This window comes from Schistocerca serialis, chromosome 11, assembly GCF_023864345.2.
Source record: "Schistocerca serialis cubense isolate TAMUIC-IGC-003099 chromosome 11, iqSchSeri2.2, whole genome shotgun sequence".
NCBI lineage: Eukaryota > Metazoa > Arthropoda > Insecta > Orthoptera > Acrididae > Schistocerca > Schistocerca serialis.
The window spans coordinates 40183619-40203775 of NC_064648.1; the positions used below are offsets into that span (position 1 = coordinate 40183619).

General features: G+C 43.4%; 1 protein-coding gene across 1 annotated transcript in view; it reads right to left on the reverse strand.

Annotated features, from left to right (window-relative positions):
* The window catches only part of LOC126427380 (uncharacterized), a 346885-nt gene that overhangs the window by 36054 nt on the left and 290674 nt on the right, over positions 1-20157 (reverse strand). The window contains exons 12-16 of the mRNA XM_050089729.1: positions 15503-15627; positions 14268-15049; positions 11241-11407; positions 7858-8110; positions 5820-6121 (exon numbers count right to left, since the gene is read on the reverse strand). Coding sequence (XP_049945686.1) covers positions 5820-6121; positions 7858-8110; positions 11241-11407; positions 14268-15049; positions 15503-15627 — 1629 coding nt within the window. The remainder of the gene's footprint in view (positions 1-5819; positions 6122-7857; positions 8111-11240; positions 11408-14267; positions 15050-15502; positions 15628-20157) is intronic.

A 20157-nucleotide genomic window follows, 5' to 3' on the forward strand; every position in this document is an offset into this window, starting at 1 on the left:
AAGGATGTTACTAATGGTCTTGTTTGGACCTTGAAATGCTTAAATCTGAAGAGTCAGATGCTCACTAAAGGACATAAAAAACAGTGTTAAGTGATGAAACACTACAACCTCCTTACATACCATTCTTGTATAAAGCTGCCGATACATCTAAGTCTACCACACATACCATCCACCTTGCCCAGGTCAGACTTATGTGGCAGTTCCACATAAAATCTGAGATACGTGAAAGTTGTGACAGATTCCAGTCACTGACTACTGATTGTTTCATCAGAGGATAACAGGCATTCCCATCTACCGAAGTCTAGTTTACACGACGGCATCGGGTTGTGCCACTCGTTGCGTGGAATGAGTTGCACGTAAGTGGTCTCATATTTGACTATAGACATGTCGAAACCAGTATACACTTCAGTTTCGTCAGTTTGTGGGTTCCTGAGTTGTGTCTGAAATGAAAGTTGTGGCCGCTGCACATTGCACGAGTTGTGATGGAGTTAAAGCTTGTTGCACGGAATTGCTGCATAAGAAAAAAGTAAGAAACGTGGTTCGATTCGTGACTGGATGAAGAAAAGACGTCAGCTCGGTTGCTCAGCATCCTTGCTGAAATAATTTGTAATGGAAGACCCAAGAAGTTCTTTTAATTATCTTAGAATGTCACCAGAACTGTTCACATTTCTTCTAAATAAGAGTTAATTATGCGATAAGGAATAAAGATGCTATAATGTGTGAAGCACTGTCGCCAGAACTGAAATTACCAATCACATTGCATGCATTACAATTGAGAACATTTGGCATGCTATATAATGCAGTTTTAGTTGGTAATGACACTTTTTCATTAACACCAATAATTATTTACATTAACAGTAATAATTATTAACATTAAAAGCAGTAATTATTCGAAGCAGGCTGCATCGAGAAGAGAATGGTTTGCAAACTACTCTCTTGAAGATAGATCTGTACAGTGGCAATATTTCAAAATTCAAACATATGTGAATGGGGAGCACTGCTGCGAAATTTTAAATAGATGAATATTGAATAAAGAATACAGTTTCTCAATTTGTGTAGCCTTCCCTGCAGTCAACAATATTCCTTACAAAACAATATAAGAAGAGAGAGGGAGAGGGAGAGGGAGAGAGAGAGAGAGAGAGAGAGAGAGAGAGAGAGAGAGAGAGAGAGAGTGTTGGCCAACTCAAATGATGGGATTTTAGTCTTGTAGATGAGAGTACTGTCACAGCTAGAAATACATTTGCTTGTATGTTTCTTCATTCAGTTTTATATGCGCCCCTAATTCAATAAATTTGGCCCTGCAGCTCAGACATTTTCAAACTATCAATGTACTGATCACATGTGAAGGTCTCAGGAGCAGCAATTTGTTGCTTATTTTTGTAATCAGCATAACTGAAATCCCACAAACCTCTACGAAAAGCATATCTATCCAAAAAAAGAACATTATTCTCCATTCCCCGCTTCACATTTCAGTTTGTCTACACGCTACGGATACACGTAACCTCAAAACTCGTGCAACTAGTGTCGCCAAAGTTGGAACACGCAGAAAGTGTTTAGTTTCACCGACCCGAGTTGCGCAGTGCACGCGCAGTGGCCGGCAGCACAGTCACCTGCAACCTAGTGTTGTTGTGTAAACTAAGCTTTACTCACAATGGATTTTATGCTGACAGCCACTTGCTGGTCGTCAGCAAGTCACTCTGCATTTCGTAACAAGTTACCAACAAATTCGACACGTGTGAACACTTTCGCTGGGGCTTTCGGCTTTATCCACCAGGCAGTTTATGTACAAAAAGAGTCTCCTTTACCTTCACCATTATAAAAACCTGTTTGTTCAGAAGCAAAATAAAAAATATACATTTCTTTAGCTACCAGGGGGACTCTAAACAGCACAGTTGCTATTCTCGTAATTTTGTCCCTTACAAAGATAAAAACGACAGCACATTTTTTTCAAATAGCACCCTACATTTTTGTTATTCAGTAATTCACTTCCTGTCCCCAAGATTTGTTGAAAAACGTGTAACAGTGTACCATTTTTGTAAACACGATGTTATTAAAATGAAACATAAAACTTATTTCGACTCTTCTGTACTAATATACAGCTGGCATGTATTTTCATTTGTTTGCCATCAACTGCCGCAAGTGAATGTGTTACATTACCCTCGGTACCTGCCCGTGTCCTAGTACACACAAGAATCACAGTCAGTTTCGTGTCGCACTTTTAATAACATAGTGTTTACGAGAATGGTACACTGTGATACATTTTTGCAAGTCTTTAGGAGAGGAAGCAAATCACCAATAAAAAATTGAAAAAGAAGTTATGTTGTTTATACAGTAGAAATGCCTTTAAGTTTTTTTTATAGGAATTCTCTTCAACCTTTTTAAATAAAACAAACATTATTAGCATTTCACATCTTTACTCTTCACGTCGACACATTTGCAGTACTACGCCACTAAAGGGCTCCGAATTGTCATCTGTAATGTAGTGGTGTAGAGTTTAAGTATGTCAGTGCACGAGAATCACCGTGCTGTAACGACTTTCTGGAGCCACGAACCCGAAGAGTTCGTCCACACACAGATCACCCCCTCCTCCAGCACGTCGGTACCGGACCTCACACCTGCGACAGTCTGACACTTCGGGTTAACTGTCGTCAACTGTCCTACGTACGGTCCCAACTTGGGCCCATGTCATTTTCATTTGTTTGCTTTTGGGGAAAAGTCACTTGTGGTGGTTGAAATACATGGGATACCGCACATACTGAGCAGGATCAGCCTCACCACATCACCCTGACGTACCCTGGAGACTAGACTGCTGCTGACAATGCTTCTCCATAAAGAAACACATACTGGGCTCTTTTCACTACAGTCTGCAATCTGATATTCGATATTTATATATTTTGTTCACTAACTACCGGTACAGAAGGGACGGCAACTCGATTCTAGACAGTGTAATTGGCAAACACGGTCGCCAAAAGATCTTTAACGTGTACGGAGAATGGACGCGTTAGCCCCGATGGACACTATTTTGCAGGTGATGCAATTCTGTTGTGGAACTAATGTTTGTATCCTATGACGAAAATTCGATCCCCTGTGAAACGGAGGGGTAGTTACGAGGACCTGTTCGATGGAATGGACAGTGCACCGACCACAGTAAACAGACTGAGGGTAAATCGAAGAAAGACAAAAGTCACAAGGAGTAGAAGAAGTCAGGTTAGCAAGAACAAGACATCAAAATTGGAGAACAACATGTAGAAGACGAAGTCAACGTTTCTGCTACACGAGAAGAAAAATAAAGCACAACAGATAAAGCAAACACGATGAAAGAAGCAGACTAGTATGTGCAAGGCACGCATTCCTTGCTAAAAGGAGTCAACTATATTAGTACAAAATTCTGTAGGCCTCAGTTCGAGAAAGAAATTTCTGAGGATGTACATCTGTAGCATAGTGTTGTATGGTAGAGGACAATGGGTGGTGGGAAAACCGTGAAAATACGTGAATTTCAGAATTTGGGACATAGTGTTACTGAGGATGCAGAAAATTACAGGAACTGGTGAGATAGTAAAACCTGGAGAAGGACAAGCAGGACTCACATTCTGAGTGTTCCGTGCAAATGTGATCAGGTATACAGATAACAACAATAATAATTTCATGCAGTTCAATGCCCTGGTTGAAGTCTCTCTATCGGAAGTCACTTTGGCGACTTGTTTGTCCCTAACCACTCCCAGTTGTCCAACAGGGGAAAGGGGACCTACAGTTTCATGTAGAATCCAAACTGTGTGTTGTTTCTGGCGACTCCTCACATTGTTGAGGTGTAGGGGCTGGGTTCAAAAATCCGACCACAATTCGAAGCTGCGACCTCTTTCCAGGCACACCCTTCTCTGCTAAACCACAAGACCTGACATGTATTTATCCATTTCGATGAGCGAGTTTGCGAGTATCAAAATATGGGGCATCTGTGGCCATATCTTCTGACTGCACTCACTTAAAAGCTTAAATTATTTACACTGACAAGGGACGTAGATCTTCGTATGTGCCAAATTTCAATTGCACACCTCTACTGGTTCCCGAAAAAAATGAGTCTTAAATGACACACAGACCTGGACAGACAATAAAGTGATTCTTTAAGGTTTCTGTTAGTAAGGGGAACCCTGAGAATGAGATGGTCCTCTATAAAATCAGTAAGGAAATAAGTATGTGGAGGAAAAAGAGGGACTAGAAGGGGGGAGAGAGAATGACAGGACCTGTTTTGAGTCATAAAAGAATAACTTCCACAATACTAGGTGGAGCTCTACATGGCACAAACTGGAGAGAGAGAGAGAGAGAGAGAGAGAGAGAGAGAGAGAGAGAGAGAGAGAGAGAGAGATTGTGCTGGACCAGAACTCGAAGGTGGAACCTCCACCTATCAGCAGTAAATGTTCTACTGACTGAAATATACAGGCATCAGTTGCACCTGAATAGCTCAGTTGGTATAGCATTTACCCCTGATAGACAAAGGTTCTCATTTTAACCCTTTATGAACTGGTGGGACTTCTGAGCCCCACTTAATAACAAAAGGGCATAAAATATTCTGTATTGGTTATTCCTAGTTTGGTTCATTGTTGAGAATCCAAGAACCCTTACAGGTGCATTATCTGTGGTTTCAGAGCAGTTCAAAACTCAGTACTTGCGCAATTTGCACCATCTGCTTGCTTCCTTGCTTGTTAGAAGGCTTTTATTCAGTGCCTGGTTTTGAATGTTTACGGTAATGATCTGGTCTTGATATTTCTCCCCAATTTTGTGGCAAGTCTATTTATGCTAGTAACAGTTTAGAAGCACAAAATGTTTGTTTTTTCAGAAAATTTTCATGTAAATTTTTCTGAACTTGTAACTTCCGTCAGGTGTGTAGCTTCATGTTTTTGCATGGCAGGTCATAGTAAGAAAATTGAAGGTAAGTAGATGATGGAATTAATCTAGGAGTCTTTCCCATCTGATACTGATACACCAAATGAGGAATTTAGTGTTCCGAAATAATGCATTCTCGAATAATTCAAGCTGGGCAATTTACAGACCAGACAAATGAAAAATCACCATGTTATGTCATCATTGACAAGATATTTCCACAATTCTATAGAAGCTGAAGAAATTCAATTTGAAGACAGCAGTGATAACAAGAAATATCTAACAACTCTTTTCAGAACAGGTCAGATTTTAGTGCTAACTGTGGAAATGTGAAAACTGCTATTTACAATACACAAGTGTTTCCCATGTAAGGTACTTTGATTTGTCAGTGGGAGAGAGAAACCATCAGTTCTGATAGAAACAGCCCCACGAAGTAATTTTTGTCAGTTTGTGTGCCGTTACTCTCTAGTCCTTTTTTGGAAAGGAAAAAAAATTAAATGGAATAGAAGGCCAAAAAAGATATATTTTTCCGGCTTTTCCTTCTACGAAAGCAATTTTGAATCTACTACAATAACATTAAAAAAACTGAGAACTGTCAATGTAAAAGAACAACATTTTGGGCCATTAACTGTTGAATCCCTGTACGGGCACAGTTTTAATTTGCCACGAAGTTTAAAAGCAGCACACATTCCTCAAGAGAGTGGACACTTATTCTGGATGAGAATAATTTTCACAGCTTTTCATTGTGCTTTTGTAATGTAGAACTGTGAGAAAACTCTACTCACTATAAAGCACCATACGAATCTAAACTGGAGGAAACAAAATGAAACACTTCATCGTGAGGCAGGGGTAACAACTTAGCACTGTGCAGCAGTGCCAGTACGCGAGCTGCTTAACCGCCTACGTGAGCACGAAATATTCCGGCTGCGGCGCCGCACGCAGACCTCTTGCCCGCGACTCCTCTTGAGGGTGGGCAGTGCAGGCGTGGGCGCGGGTGGCGGCGGGGCGATGTTGGCGTTCGCGCCGTCCGTCTGCTGTGGCGGGCAGTCGGGGGCTACGGCGACGGGCGGAGCGGGCGTCGCCGCCGCCGCGGGGCGAGGGGGCGTAGCCTGCACGCCCGCAGCCTGCGCGTCGTCGCACTCCATCGCCGTCACCGGCTGGATGTCGCGCTCCTGTGCCGGCGGTATTCCGGGAGTCTTTGGCCTCGCGTCCTCCTTGGTGGAAGTGACTCCAGTGGCTGCTAAACCTGCAGCAGCAGTTGTGAACATTTCTTTTCGTACTTTTTTGAGGCAACAGATTTGCACGATTTGTTAACCAGTAGCCTAAAACAGGTCATACAGATATAACACGAAACATAGAACCCAGTTTTTCCTGCGTAATAAAATAATACTGACGAAAATAAATTAACAAGAAGCTCAATCTGAGAGAGTAAAAAAGATTCAGAAATAGGTAACTAAAGCAGAACTACAGAAAGAGATATTTTCAATGGGAAAGTATTAAATTTAGAAGGATTCCTGGGTAAAAGCAGGGAGGGAAGAGGTGTGAACTGATCTTAAGAAACAAAAAAAGAAAGACAAGTGGTGAGAAGATGAAACAGTTTTTAGAGGAAGGGAGTAAAAGAGTTAATATAAAGGAACTGACATTGTTGCACAGCGCGGAATTAGCCAAACGGTCTAAGGCACTGCAGCCGTGGACTGTGCGGCTGGTCCCAGCGGAGGTTCGAGTCCTCCCTCGGGTGTGTGTGTGTGTGTGTGTGTGTGTGTGTGTGTGTGTGTGTCCTTAGGATAATTTAGATTGTGTGTAAGCTTAGGGGCTGATGACCTTAGCAGTTAAGTCCCATAAGATTTCACACACATTTGAACATTTTTGTTGCACAGCCTGTGGTTGGGTGGTTGGCCAAAACAGAAGTTGGGGGAGAGGGGGGGGGTAACAAAAATTTTGCATGCACAGATAAAAATGTCATACAAATATTGGAGAGACAATGTGATCAAGTCTTACACTCATCCCTCAACTATTAATTTCATGTACCTGGGCACAGAGGGAACAAATATATAAATGGGAATTCTCTCTGAGATGGCAGTGTACTCCGAAGTGTACTGAAGAAGAGGTTATACAATGAACAACAAAGCATAATGGAATGTAGTCAAATTAAATCAGGTGATTTTGACATAATTGCAACATGAAATGAGACTTAGAGAATCCCTCAAAAATGTGACAAGCCTCAGAGTGAGGAGACTGATCATTCAGCTTCACTGTACTCAATATCTTACATTAAGCATGTCGTTTTTCTACAAAACTCTTTTAGGTCAGTAATAGTGCAACTTGTGTGTCAAATGTCCTTGCAATGCATTAGATTTCCTACAATATCAATTTGGGGAGTATACAGTACTAGTTTTATACAGGAGTAGAAATACTCTATTTTAATGTACTACTCTATACATTTTAACTTGCATTGTCTTTTTACATTTATTAACCATTATCTAAAATCATTTGAAGTAATTTACTGACTGGCAGACAGCAATATTTTTTATGCAAGATTACAAAACTGTACTATTTGAAATTCTGTACGTACATAATTCTGTTAACTGAAATCAGTAATACAAAACCCATGATGACAGAAATCCACAAATGTAATGGAATTTTTATGTAAAATAACCAAAATTATGAAACAGAAATACATGGAAAGGACTGTACAGCGTCAAAATTATTAATCATAATGTAAGCACCTTCATGTCTAATAACCCTTAATGTGATTTCATAAACATCTTTTCACAGTTCACCCTCACCATTTTCTGAATGACGAGGAAATGATGAGTCCGCAGGTGGAGAAAATCCCCAACATAGCTGGGAATCGAACCCGGGTCCCTGTAATCCAGAGGCAGTGACGCTAACCACAGGACCGCGAGCTGCAGACAGGTGCAGGCGAGTTCCCACTGAACTGCAAAGGTGCCAGACGGCACACGCACACACACTCTCACTCACCAGAAACGGTGACCGGGTCGTCGACGTCCATGGGCTGCTGGCCCACGGCCACGTCCGGCTGCACTGCCGCCTGGACCGGCACCTCCGCCGTGGGCGGCCCCACGGGAACCTGCTGCCGGTCGTCCTCGGCCGCGACTGTGAGGGGGGCGGGCACCGCCAGCGGCGCGGCCGGAGCGACGGCGACGGGCAGTGTCTGTGACGGCGTCACAGTCGGGGGAGTGGCGGGCACGGCCAACGTCGGCTGGCTCTGCACCTGCACCGCGTCGGGCAATTCACACTTTCGAACCTTTCACTGTTGCCGGCGGTCTCAAATTCGTGTACACCGTCACCTTCAGCCGGACACAGGTTTAAAGATCGTATCTCGGCGTGATGCGTCAGTACTGTCATTTCGTGTGTCAATCCGAACTGTCGACTCCACTTTTCTGTACGAAATTTTGACGACTGATTTGGATTTAGGTATGGGAAAGGGCCCAAAGGAGCTACACCGACACTACGAATGCTCGTGGAAAGGAGAACTCGGACGAACAGCACTCCACATTCGATGACCTAGATGAGGCTTTTGACAAGGTGGACTTGAGGATACAGTTTGAGAAACTCCATAAACGGGTATAGACTAGCAAGACTGACAGTTCTGTCCTCTCTCCATATTTATTTGCATAAAGTCCAATAAAAACAATTAAATGTGGTTCCAAATGTATCAAAATTAATAGTAAACAAATACACTGTATTCGATTTGCTGACGATATAGTAATCAGAATCAGATTTTCACTCTGCAGCAAAGTATGCGCCGATATGAAACTTCCTGGCAGATTAAAGCTGTTTCCGGACCGAGGCTCGAACTCGGGACCTTTGCCTTAGGAGGGCAAGTGCTCTATCATTTGAGTTATCCACATGAACCTCCCTAACAGTTTTTTAAGTCCACGAAGGATATTACAAGAGGCTTATTTCGTTTCTTGTACTATGCAATCGCTAATTTTAAAGTGATGATCAGTTCTGCACAGCTTCTCCAAGATCTGAAGCCTCCTTGGTATTCACCTAATTCTTCCTCTAGCTGCTCTTTGACCCTCTTGTATAGGATTCTGGAGAAAATCTTGTATGTGCAGTGTAAGAGAGAGATACCTCTGTAATTATCTGGGTTGCTTCTATCTCCTTTTTGAGGAGTGGGTGAATTACGGCTTTGGTCCAGTATTCAAGAAACTTTTCTGTTATCCAGATTTTATACAAAATTATAATAAGACAAAGGGTGGGGTTGATACTGTTTACCAAATGTGCAATAAATATTCAGTAACTTGAACACAAAAAGACTGACAATGGCTGTATAGCACCCATCGTCGAATGCGGCTGGTATAAATGTGCAGGTGTTATTTTTAGCAAATTAGAAGAATGGGAAACACCCACATCGAGTTTTTCTAAAATAACCCTTCTTTTCAACTCGTGCAACCACATCGTATTGAAATATGTAGGGAAAAAAGTAGATGTGGATGGGAAAAGAACAGCCCTACAACAATAAGATGTGGCTCTTGTAATGATTTTGTCTGCAAAGGTCACTCTCAATCAACAGTTCTCTCTCTCTCCCGAGGTTGAAGACAATTAATTTGCAAGTAAATTATTCAAGTGTAACAAATTAGAATCTGTAACTATGTATGGAACTATTGCCAAGGGTAAGCTTAAATCTTACTTGTAACCACTTTGTCACATAATGTAAATTAGTGGAATAAATGATAAATCAAAGGCAACTTATCGTCACTGCGTTCATAATATGCCACACGCCCCTGCTCCCGAAACATTAAAGAGTCCACTGTGCTGCTCCCGAAACATTAAAGAGTCCACTGTGCTACGATTCTTTTTAAAAAAGACTGGTCAGGATACACTGGAAGTGCATATCCCAAAAAGGAGCTACGGTGAAAAATAAATGACTCGGGTTTTAAAAAAGATGCCACCTTCATTCATAACTCGGGATCTTACAAAACTGACCTCGTAGGCAGCAGGGACAGTGTAGCTGTCCCGTGCCATTGCAGTTTCTACACCTTGCCTCAGGTGAATGTGTGGAATGTAGTTCTCCAGTAAACAAGCAAATATAGTTGGTGGTGGGACAGTGACAGAGGAAGGGGCTGCACAGGTAGAGGTAGGTGCGGACAAGACGGGGAGAGAGGTGCGCACGTACCACACGTGCCGAATGTCTGCCGCTCCGATTCCAAACGGCAACAGCTCGAGTATCTGCGGCAGTGGTGACTAGTACAGGAGATGCACCCGTGAACAATTACTGCATAATTCCTTGTAGACTGATATGACAATAATTAATTTTCAGCCATCAGGCTGTTTAATTACTAGTAAGGCTCACATCAATAGTTCATATTCATTTTTTAATAATCGTGACCAGGTGTCCTAACCGATATAAACCCCAGTTAAGACCATCATTGGTACTATGTACTAAGAAAACAACAATGACTTGAGTCAAGTTTCACAATAATTTTGGAATTTATTTACAAGTATAAGTCACTACGATTTCTAGCTCTTATGTGCATCCTGTTGGAATTGTAATTCTGCCTTTCGTACACGTACGTCCATTCCCAGTGATTGTTTTCCCAGTTACACGAATAATTTGACCTAAGACATGTTCTTCATATATCACTAGAGATATTGTTCGGTCTCTTCCCTGTCGACTTTAATGTCTAATGCGACCACACGCCTCAAGTCCTCACTCCTGCACGAGTCTACACACTCCTCGCGACTAACTCTGGACAGTGCCTACTTTCCTCACCAGCTGTGCCGCAGTTCGAAGACCACCGATGGCAGAAAAAAATAGTACACTGTCCTGGCTAGAGTGAGCAATACCTTTGTCAGGCTGCACAAGTTTTACACACTTTTGTCAGTGTCTGAACCACCAGCTGTTTAAGAATGATTTGTAATGCAGAATAAATGGTTATTTCAACACCAGAACTAGTGTTCACCTGCATTATTTGGAAGCAGTGCCCCATTGTTAGTGTTTCACCTGTACAGTATTACAAAGTATGGAAAATGATTGACAAGGCTGTCAGACATTTTTTGTGCTAACACCAAGATGGCAGGACTGTCACAGTGTGAGGCAAGAGAGAGAGAGAGAGAGAGAGAGAGAGAGAGAGAGAGAGAGAGAGTGTGTGTGTGTGTGTGTGTGTGTGTGTGTGTGTGTGTGTGTGTGTGTGTGTGTGTGTGTATTTTCTTATAGTGTTGAATTAGCTCAGAGTGAGGATACTGTGCAGCAAGTACCAAACAATTTTAATTTAGGTGTACATGTCAACCACTCAACACCACTGGTGACAACTGACAACCTCCATTCCTACCACTATATAGACCCCAATAAATAAACTAGCAGGTGCCGGGAGAGTGCACGCGCTAGCACTTACGTGTGCGACAGGCTGCTGCAGGCCGGCAGCAGACAGCGGAGGCGTGGCGGCGGGGGCGGCCGCGGTGGCAGCGACGACCGGCGCGGCAGCGGGCAGCGTGGCCGGGCCGCGGGTGTCCGCCGGCAGCACGGCGGGAGCCGGCGTCTGCGTCTGCACGGTCGGCATCACTGTGGGCAGAGCGAGGTTTGTCAGGCTCTGAAAAATGTTTACATTTCCAAAAATGTGAGTACACTCACAGATCGGGCTGTGTCGGGTACGAGCGACGGACTCGTGCCTCTAGCAAAAATGGAGAACACGTCGATTTTGGCGATGTCGTACACTCTGCAAAGTCGTGTGGTCCCAATTCGGGTATGACCTACTGCGTACTTGTCGGTTTGCCTTCCCCGAGATGTAACTACTGTGGTACCAAATGGCACTTTTCCTCAAATTTGAAACAATTTGAAAATACTCCGATTTGTCTGTAAATGCAATCATGGAATTTGAAGACAGATACATATTACTAACTGTTCATGGTCAGGAATAGCTCAAGCACATAAAAAAATTAAGTAAAAGTAGAGTACGAGAGAGAGAGAGAGAGAGAGAGAGAGAGAGAGAGAGAGAGAGAGAGAGAGAGAGAGAGAGAGAGCGTAATACATATATATATACAGAAGAAGGGAGATGTTAATGTTCATTGCATAAATTGTAACTAATAATGTGTGTACAGTGAAAGTTTGTCAAAAAATGCAACACGAAACCATCAAAGTGAAAGCACACATTGTTTCATAAATCTTAAGAAATCTGGTGCTGCAAGACACACACTGTGAAGGACGCATTGTGTGTAATCTGTAAAATGATAGCACTAACATTTGGAATGACCACTATCTTTTTCAACGCCAGTGGTATCATCCACCACAAGTTCGTACACGGCAGACAGAATATCGGCGTTGCCTTTTATATGGAAGTGCTCAAAACACTGAAAAAGAAAAAGGACTGCAAACACCAGGGCAGATGTCACCTGTTCCCGTAACCTGTACTGCGAAAATGCTACCAGCCACACGGCCTTCTCCATGACGAATTATCAGGTCAAAAAACAATGTGGAAACACTGCTCCAGCCTCCTTACAGTCGCAACCTCACTCCACCTGACTTTCTGTCATTTTCCCGGCTCGAGACACCCTCGAAAGGACACAGTTCTGAGGCTGTCGACCTGGGCTTTCCGAGAAGCCTACAGTACTTGGAAACGTATCGACATAGGAAGGTCCTACTTTCGATATTCTGGTGTGATCTACAATTCTGATCAACCAATTAGTTTACATGGACTTAGTGCCATTATTGCCCAAACATAGATTACATACAGTAACGAGACATCAGTTGCTTTTGGAGAGCTAAATGAGTGCTCAGGTTATCTGACATGCAGAAATGTTACGTGTGTAATTGTACTGCTACGACTCCTTACTCTGCGATGTGTGCACAGAGAGATTAACGTGGAAATGAACAGCTTTCCAAACTGTGCAAACTATTTCTGAACATCAGTAATTTTGAGTCAGTGGCACTGGCTTAATTCATCATACTACACCGTATCTTCATCCAAATAGGTTTTAAAATTGTAACACAAAAAACAGTTGAAATAAATACACAAAATCCTTTTTTCTGTCAAATTTAGTTGATGTGACAAAAATTGTTACATCACCTACTACAAAATCTCATGGTGGCGTAGATCGTCCCAGCGGTTTTACGAAAACATTTCTTTTAAAACAAATGTCCCATTAATGATGAAGTATTCCAATAGTGATGTCATCTACAAGTAAGGATTCCAGACTGTTGAACCATTACACCACAATTTTCAGACCCTGAAAAGTAAATTAGTCCAGACTCAATTGGTGAGTCCCAAACCCGATATTGATATCCTATATGTAACTGAACAGAGGTCTGACAAAGACAGGACTATGTCAATTGTGATTCCTGGAAACTAACAGCACTTTCTATTGGAGAGGAAATAGTAGACGTGGTAGAACAGCTCTGCTTGTTACAGCTTACTTTCAATTCACACCAAAGACAAAGTATCAAAATTTTTAATGCCATTAAAGATTTTTAATGGGGTACAGTCGATTTGTTATTTGCAGACAGTTTAATTTTCTGGCCAAACTCAGCCCCCCACTGTAACACGGGACGGATCTGATCGTCCGAAATGGTCACCTAATCGTCGGAAGTAATGAAACCTTGCAGGCAGCCGTAGGGCCCACAGAACACCACAACACGGCTGCCGGAATCGTCACCGAACCCCCACCGTGTTCCACACTTGGGACATAAACTGGTCCACAAGTTGGAAAGTTGGAAACAGGATTAACCTGACCAAATGTCTCCCTTCAAATTGTTACAGAGTCCAAGTTTTACGACTTTAGCACTGCGTTTTCCTGTTACGGGCATTTGCATCACTGACGAGTGGCTTTGGAATACCACCTCACCCAGCAATTCCCTCCTTATGAAATTTTCTCCGTACTGTTCAGGTGCCGACAGGATTCGTGAGTGTGACCTACGGTACAGTTCTGCAGCAAGTTTTTCACCTGTCGTCCTTTTATTTTTTGTCACGATCGTCTCCGACGACCGTCCGTCACGATTGTACGTCGCAGACTTCCGTCCGCATTTTGACTTACGATGTGGTGCTTTTCCGCATTCCCTGTACAGTTATAAGTCTTCAGAGCACCAAACACTTTGGGTACTCTAGTTAAGGGAGCACCCACCGTACGAGCACCGACAATTTGCCCACGTTCGAATGCACCGAGCTCTGACACAGTGCACTTATAACTACACAGATCACCTGTTCTGATCATAACTGACACTAAATGTATCGAGGACACTCCACAAGTGCCACCCGAGGTCAGACACGACAGTACAACCTGCAGGCTCGGCCTGCATCTGCATTTATGTTCGAGCAGGTATTTATTGTGGTGTTTCCCTAGTTTTGTCCGAGCCTGTACATTATTTATGACAAATTTTATCTAGGAGTAAATATTTTGTGTGAGTGTCCCACAAAACAATGTGTACTCACCAATCTGGGGCAGCTTGGACTGAATGTGCTGCTGTAGCTGCTGCTGCGACAGAGGCTGGGGTTGTTGTGCTTGTTGTTGTTGTTGTTGTTGTTGTTGTTGGGGCTGCTGCTGTAGTTGTGGTTGTGGTTGTTGTTGCTGCTGCTGCTGCTGCTGTTGTGGCTGCTGCTGTAGTTGTGGTTGCTGTTGCTGCTGAGGTTGCAACTGAGGCTGTTGCTGTGGTTGCTGCTGCTGCTGTTGTTGCTGCTGATGAGCCTGTTGTTGCTGCATCATCTGCTGCTGAGCCTGCACCTGTTGAGCCTGCACTTGTGCCTGCGCTTGAGCTTGGGCCTGGGCCTGGGCCTGGGCTTGAGCTTGAGCTTGCGCTTGCGCCTGAGCCTGGGCCTGTACTTGCGCTTGCACTTGGGCCTGCACCTGGGCCTGCGCTTGAGCCTGTGCCTGCGCTTGCGCCTGCGCTTGGAGCTGTTGTTGCTGCTGCTGTTGCAGCTGCAGCATCTGCTGCTGCAGCTGCTGCTGTTGCTGCTGGTGTTGGAGGGCTAGCATCTGCTGCTGCTGTTGGTGTTGCTGCTGTTGTGGTGACGGTTGTTGCTGCATCTGTTGCTGCTGTTGTTGTTGTTGTTGCAGCATCACTTGTTGCTGTTGCTGTTGCTGCTGCTGCTGTTGTTGCTGTTGCTGCTGCTGTTGTTGTTGTTGCTGCTGCTGTAGTGTTTTGTTTATCATCTGCTGTTGCTGCTGTTGTTGTTGCTTCTCCGGTGTCATGGGCATTGCAGTATTCGGCAGAATCCTATACCCAAAAGACAGAGCTTCAAAATTCTATGGTATGTTAAATGGTACACAACAGAAAAGCTAACAATTCTGAAGTAGAGGTCAAAAATATGAGGAGTCAGATTTCAGTGTCACAGACTAAAGAGAGAACTGGAACTTGCAAGGAAACACTGAAGCGGTAGGATTCTAACCTGACAATCAATCTGAGCTTCGCACTAAAGGAAATGGGATAAAATAATTAATTCTAAAATCTCTATTTTGATCAAAAGCAACAAACAGCAGTAAGTGGAGTTCCTCAGGAGAATGTACAACTACTGCCAAAAGCTCAGGAAAGATTTAGGTAGACAGGGAACTCCAGTTCAAAGCTGTCGTGCCAGGAGCTCGACGGCACTACTCTTTACGACAGAACGTGTTCAGGAGGAACGGTGACGGAGCTGGAGGAGGAGAGAGGAAAGCCTCGACGGCGACTCACTTCGGCGGCGTCATGCCCGACTGGACGACACCCTGCGGCTTCGTCTGGTTGGCGGCGTCGGCCTTCTGGGTGACTGCAGGTGCCGGCGAGACTCGGCTGAGGCCCGGCTTGGCGCGCCCCTTCATCTGCCGACACAAGAGTGAGGTTAGAGACTGCGTCTAGCAGAATCTTAACATCGACAGTGGTCCTATAAAACTATCTGTTGCTACCGAGACACTGGATATTTTTCTTCCTTTCGTACACTGTGCAAAGGAATTAAATAATCACTTTTTCAAAGCCCTGTAATTGTCTCCAATCGTGACATAGAAGTTTGAAATTTAGCTCGAGGCATGTACAACTTTCCTGTCTAATGGTGCAAGTGCACCCGGCGATGTCACTCTCACACTCGACAACTCTTCAGACAGCGTGGTGTCGATACGTGCAAAAGAAAGGGGGCACATCTCAGGAGTTTGTGTGGGATGTAATGAGGGTTAACGAAGTCACATTGGCATCACACTTCTTCACAATTCTGCCCAGTGTCACCGAGTAGGTCACATTTCACCCCTTTTCAGTGACGGAGGTTAGAACTGTGATGTCCAGCACCAAAATCGTGCAATTTTCTGACAAGTGGCATAAAGCGTGTCAATGAAACTGCCCGTTTCCGTGGGGTGTCAACTCCCACACATTTTGAAGCCGAAAATGACAGTGAGCAACATGAAGACATTTTTTGACACTGGTGGCACCTTTGGACGTTTCAGCCCTTCTCTAAGGACAGTGTGGGGCTGCATCCACATTAAACACGGTCTTATCCTTTTCGAGGACAGTACGACCACAGTTTTTGCTCTTTTGTATAGGTTGTAACCACTAGCAACAGTTCAGAACCATTTGATGAAATTTGAATGTGATCTGTGGCAGGAAAGGTTAATTATGCATTTTCATGCACTCCTTTTTCGTGCCCTCCTACCATGTGACCACAGAAGGGGAAGGGCAGTGAGTGCAGGCAATATTGAAACATATGAATAAAGAATAAAATGGTGAAGTGGCCATCTGAGGACAATAATTACTGAACATACTTAACATCTTTCTTTCCGACCACTAAGAAATGTTCACAGCACACATTTCATCTTAATGATTTAAATCGTCATTACTGGTGATGTTTTTTGTACATCACCACCTGTAACTCCAAGTTCCTCCTTTTAGAACATTTTTCGGGTGCTCCTGTGTTCAGCACTGGCGATTTTCGCCTAACCTCACACCAGTTTGCAACACTACACATTTCTCAATGTGAAACACAAGAAATTTAGCACCATTAGTGTTTGCTTACGTGGCGATTTTACCGGGGGAAGAGTTGTGATGTACGGTAACAAAACATACCGGTAGAGGTCAGAGCTGAACTATCACTGCTACCGTCGGCAAACGACTGCTTCGCAGCCACTACTGAGACTCCGTGTACTACAGTCTGCTCTGTGTCACGTGTTGCTCGTCTTTTCCTTTCCTTACTTGAAGCGAGTGAAGAGACTAACCCTGGGGCTCGAACTGGGCAGTCGTGACACCGGGAGGGATCAGTTACATCATTCTGCTTTCGCAAGAGCGCAGAACACGGAAGCGGGCGGCCGGCTCCGTGAGAATCGGGGGAGGCACGTTCCCCTACTCTGCTCCCCTGCCCCCCAGAGGCTCAGTTCTTGCCTGTTTGTGCTAATGGCCACCTGCTGAGATAGTATCTGCACAATATATTTGTCATAAATGAGCCCTAGTGGTCCCATATTTATCATATTTCACGTTGAGAAATGTGTAGCACCGCAGTCAGATGTGAGATTTGGCCACTATTCAGTATTTCCTTACTAATTTTCCACTTGTATTTGATCAAAAATCGTTCAAATGGGTCTGAGCACTATGGGACTTAATATCTGAGGTCATCAGTCCCCTAGACTCAGAACTACTTAAACCTAACGAACCTAAGGACAGCGCACACATCTGTGCCCGAGGCAGGATTTGAACTTGCGACCGTAGCAGCAGTGCGGTTCCCGACTAAAGCGCCTAGAACCACTCGGCCACAGCGGCCGCCTGTATTTGATCGTCATTTACTTTAGTTGCAATCTATTCTTAAACCTTTCTGTGGCTCTACCTCCAGGCACTTACCCATAAGTATGTCTTGTTGCTGCACCACAGCATACTCTAGTGTAGTAAACAGAAGAGTCTGACATTAATAGGGGAGAGGCAAGCGAGGTACGGCAGCAAGATACACCTGCGGGTGCATGTTATTTTGGTAAATGTGCCTTAATGCCTGAAGGTGAAGCTGTAAAGGACTTCAGAATTTATTGCAGTAGAATAGAAAATTAGTAAGAAAATAGCATGTGTGGTCCAAAACAAAACATGTATTTCCATACAGCTGTAGTGTTTCTGCCTGCCTCCATAGCGAAGGTCGCTAACAAACACCTGTGCATCAGTGCTCGACTAGGCAAAATGCCAGTTTCTCAGAGGTAATAAATTTTCACTCCTCGGTATTTGGCCGAGAAGGGAAGAAGAGGTGGTAACAAAAAGTTCCCAGGTGCCAGTCGTTGCGCCACTGTCCTGCCTTTTAATCGAAACGTCTCCACAGTGCCTCACGAAGTGTTGGCGTCCTTCTTCTCTTTCAGAGGTGATCCGTCTGACAGACGGGGACACTGAGCTCAGACTTCCCCATCAGTGCTATCTGAGAGGAATAGGCTACCTGCCGGCACAGGGTTTCACACTCTCGCTACCCTTCACCTGTGACGGCACACACCCGACACTACACTGAACGAACACTCGTCACAACCGTCCACACGACGCAGATACACACTCGACAGTCTGCAGCAGGTCACAGGAAGGTGACAGCAAACCACACCCACTGTAATCTCGCCAGGACAGTAGTGCAGGATTGTTGCATCTGCTCCCCTATGCTTATTCCTGGAACTACTGTGATTTTAATTATTGTTTGTCTCTGGGAAGCGAGCATCACTGTATTTATTTTTTTAAAAAATCTGTTAGGCTAGGTCACCATCCAAACAGCTGGGGAAAGAAGAAAAACGGGTGACAGCCCAGAAACAGTTATGGTGACAAAATGAAGAGTAATTGACACCTAGGTGACAAAATAAAATCTCACAATGTAATTGACAGCCAGTACTGAAAAGTGCAATTCATCCACAAAGCAATGATTCTGTAGTAAATTACAAAAATTGTACGAATAGTCTACTAAGGAAAGTTAAAAATCAGCCACATACATATATATTGCCAACCTCCCAGAAGAAAAAAGAAATTACCTTCACGTTACATCGAAAAGTCCATCAATTTTCTAATTTGTGGGTCTTCGACCACTACGAACATTTTACATGACAGCCTTGCTCCACAACTCCCTGAATTTGTAACCTTTACTCATGTTACTGCTGTTTCATTGTAAACTAGTTTTCAAAAACAGAGATTTACACAGCAGAATAGCACTACATTTTAAATACTTACAGGATTGGCTAGTAACAACAAGAATACACAGACATATTCAAATGCACAATTTCCACCAGTGCAAAGATTTATGCAAATTACACAGTGTTATAAATGAAAGGTAAACAACATGCTTACCATGTACAGTCATTTTCAGAAACAATGGCTACTCAGAAATAATCAAATAACTGAGAAGATTTTTTTCAAGAAGCAGTTGTGCTAGCAAGAAAACACAGGGTTTAACTATTAAACTATGCTTCGCAATATGAAATTGAATTGAGCTGCACTGCTTGTCTGTGAAATTATGTGAGCACAACATAACTGCCACACTCAGCATAGTTTCAGCAGCAATATGGCAATAAGGTACAGTATTGTGCAAGGTTGCACTGAAAAGTGATGCCTTCTAATTTTTTTATATGAAAACTCTTTAAGATTGGTTAAATACAACTAATTTACTACAAGCAATGGCATATGGGTAATTTTTTGAATCAGGAGCTCCATTACTGGATTAACGGTATTCACGCAAAATTCTCAGGTTTGTAATTTCTCTAGTTTCTATGCTTTGATAATTAGTGGCTTATTTCAATAACCAAAGGCACTTTCTGAATCATAAAAATTAGAACAACAAAAGTACAGGATATTCATAATTAAAGTTCCAATTTCGAAACACTGTAGAAATAGAATGATTGCTCAAAATGACACCAAATTTAAACAGCATATTACTGATTGGGTGGAAGGGGAGGGGAATGGGAGGCAAAATTAACGAAAATTTGACCAATAGATGGCGCCGTAAGAGCCAGAGTAAGATGTGCGGCACAAAGCTGTTCCTAGGTTCGATCCACGACACCCACGACTGTCTCTGTGAAGGATCGTGCACTGCTGGTAAAGCCCCGCAGAAGTCCTGGACGCTCAAAGGTATGAAAAAGGCATTGGTCCAAAGTCTGCAAAGGGTTTGAAGAAAATAATTATAAAATTTGAAATGATAGGTATTTTGAAGAGAAGTGTGGCAGATGGAGGAAAGCAGTTGATCGAATCTCTGTCAAACATCTGGCCACAGTACTGCTTTAGGGATTGGGCAGTGGTGTGCAAACACACAGTGCATGAGGAATTGCCCAAATGTTGGGCATGCCTGTGAGCATGGTGTGTAAAATCCTAGGGAACATCCTCCATTACTATACATAAAAAAAGAACATATTCAGGAACATGAACAATGAACATTC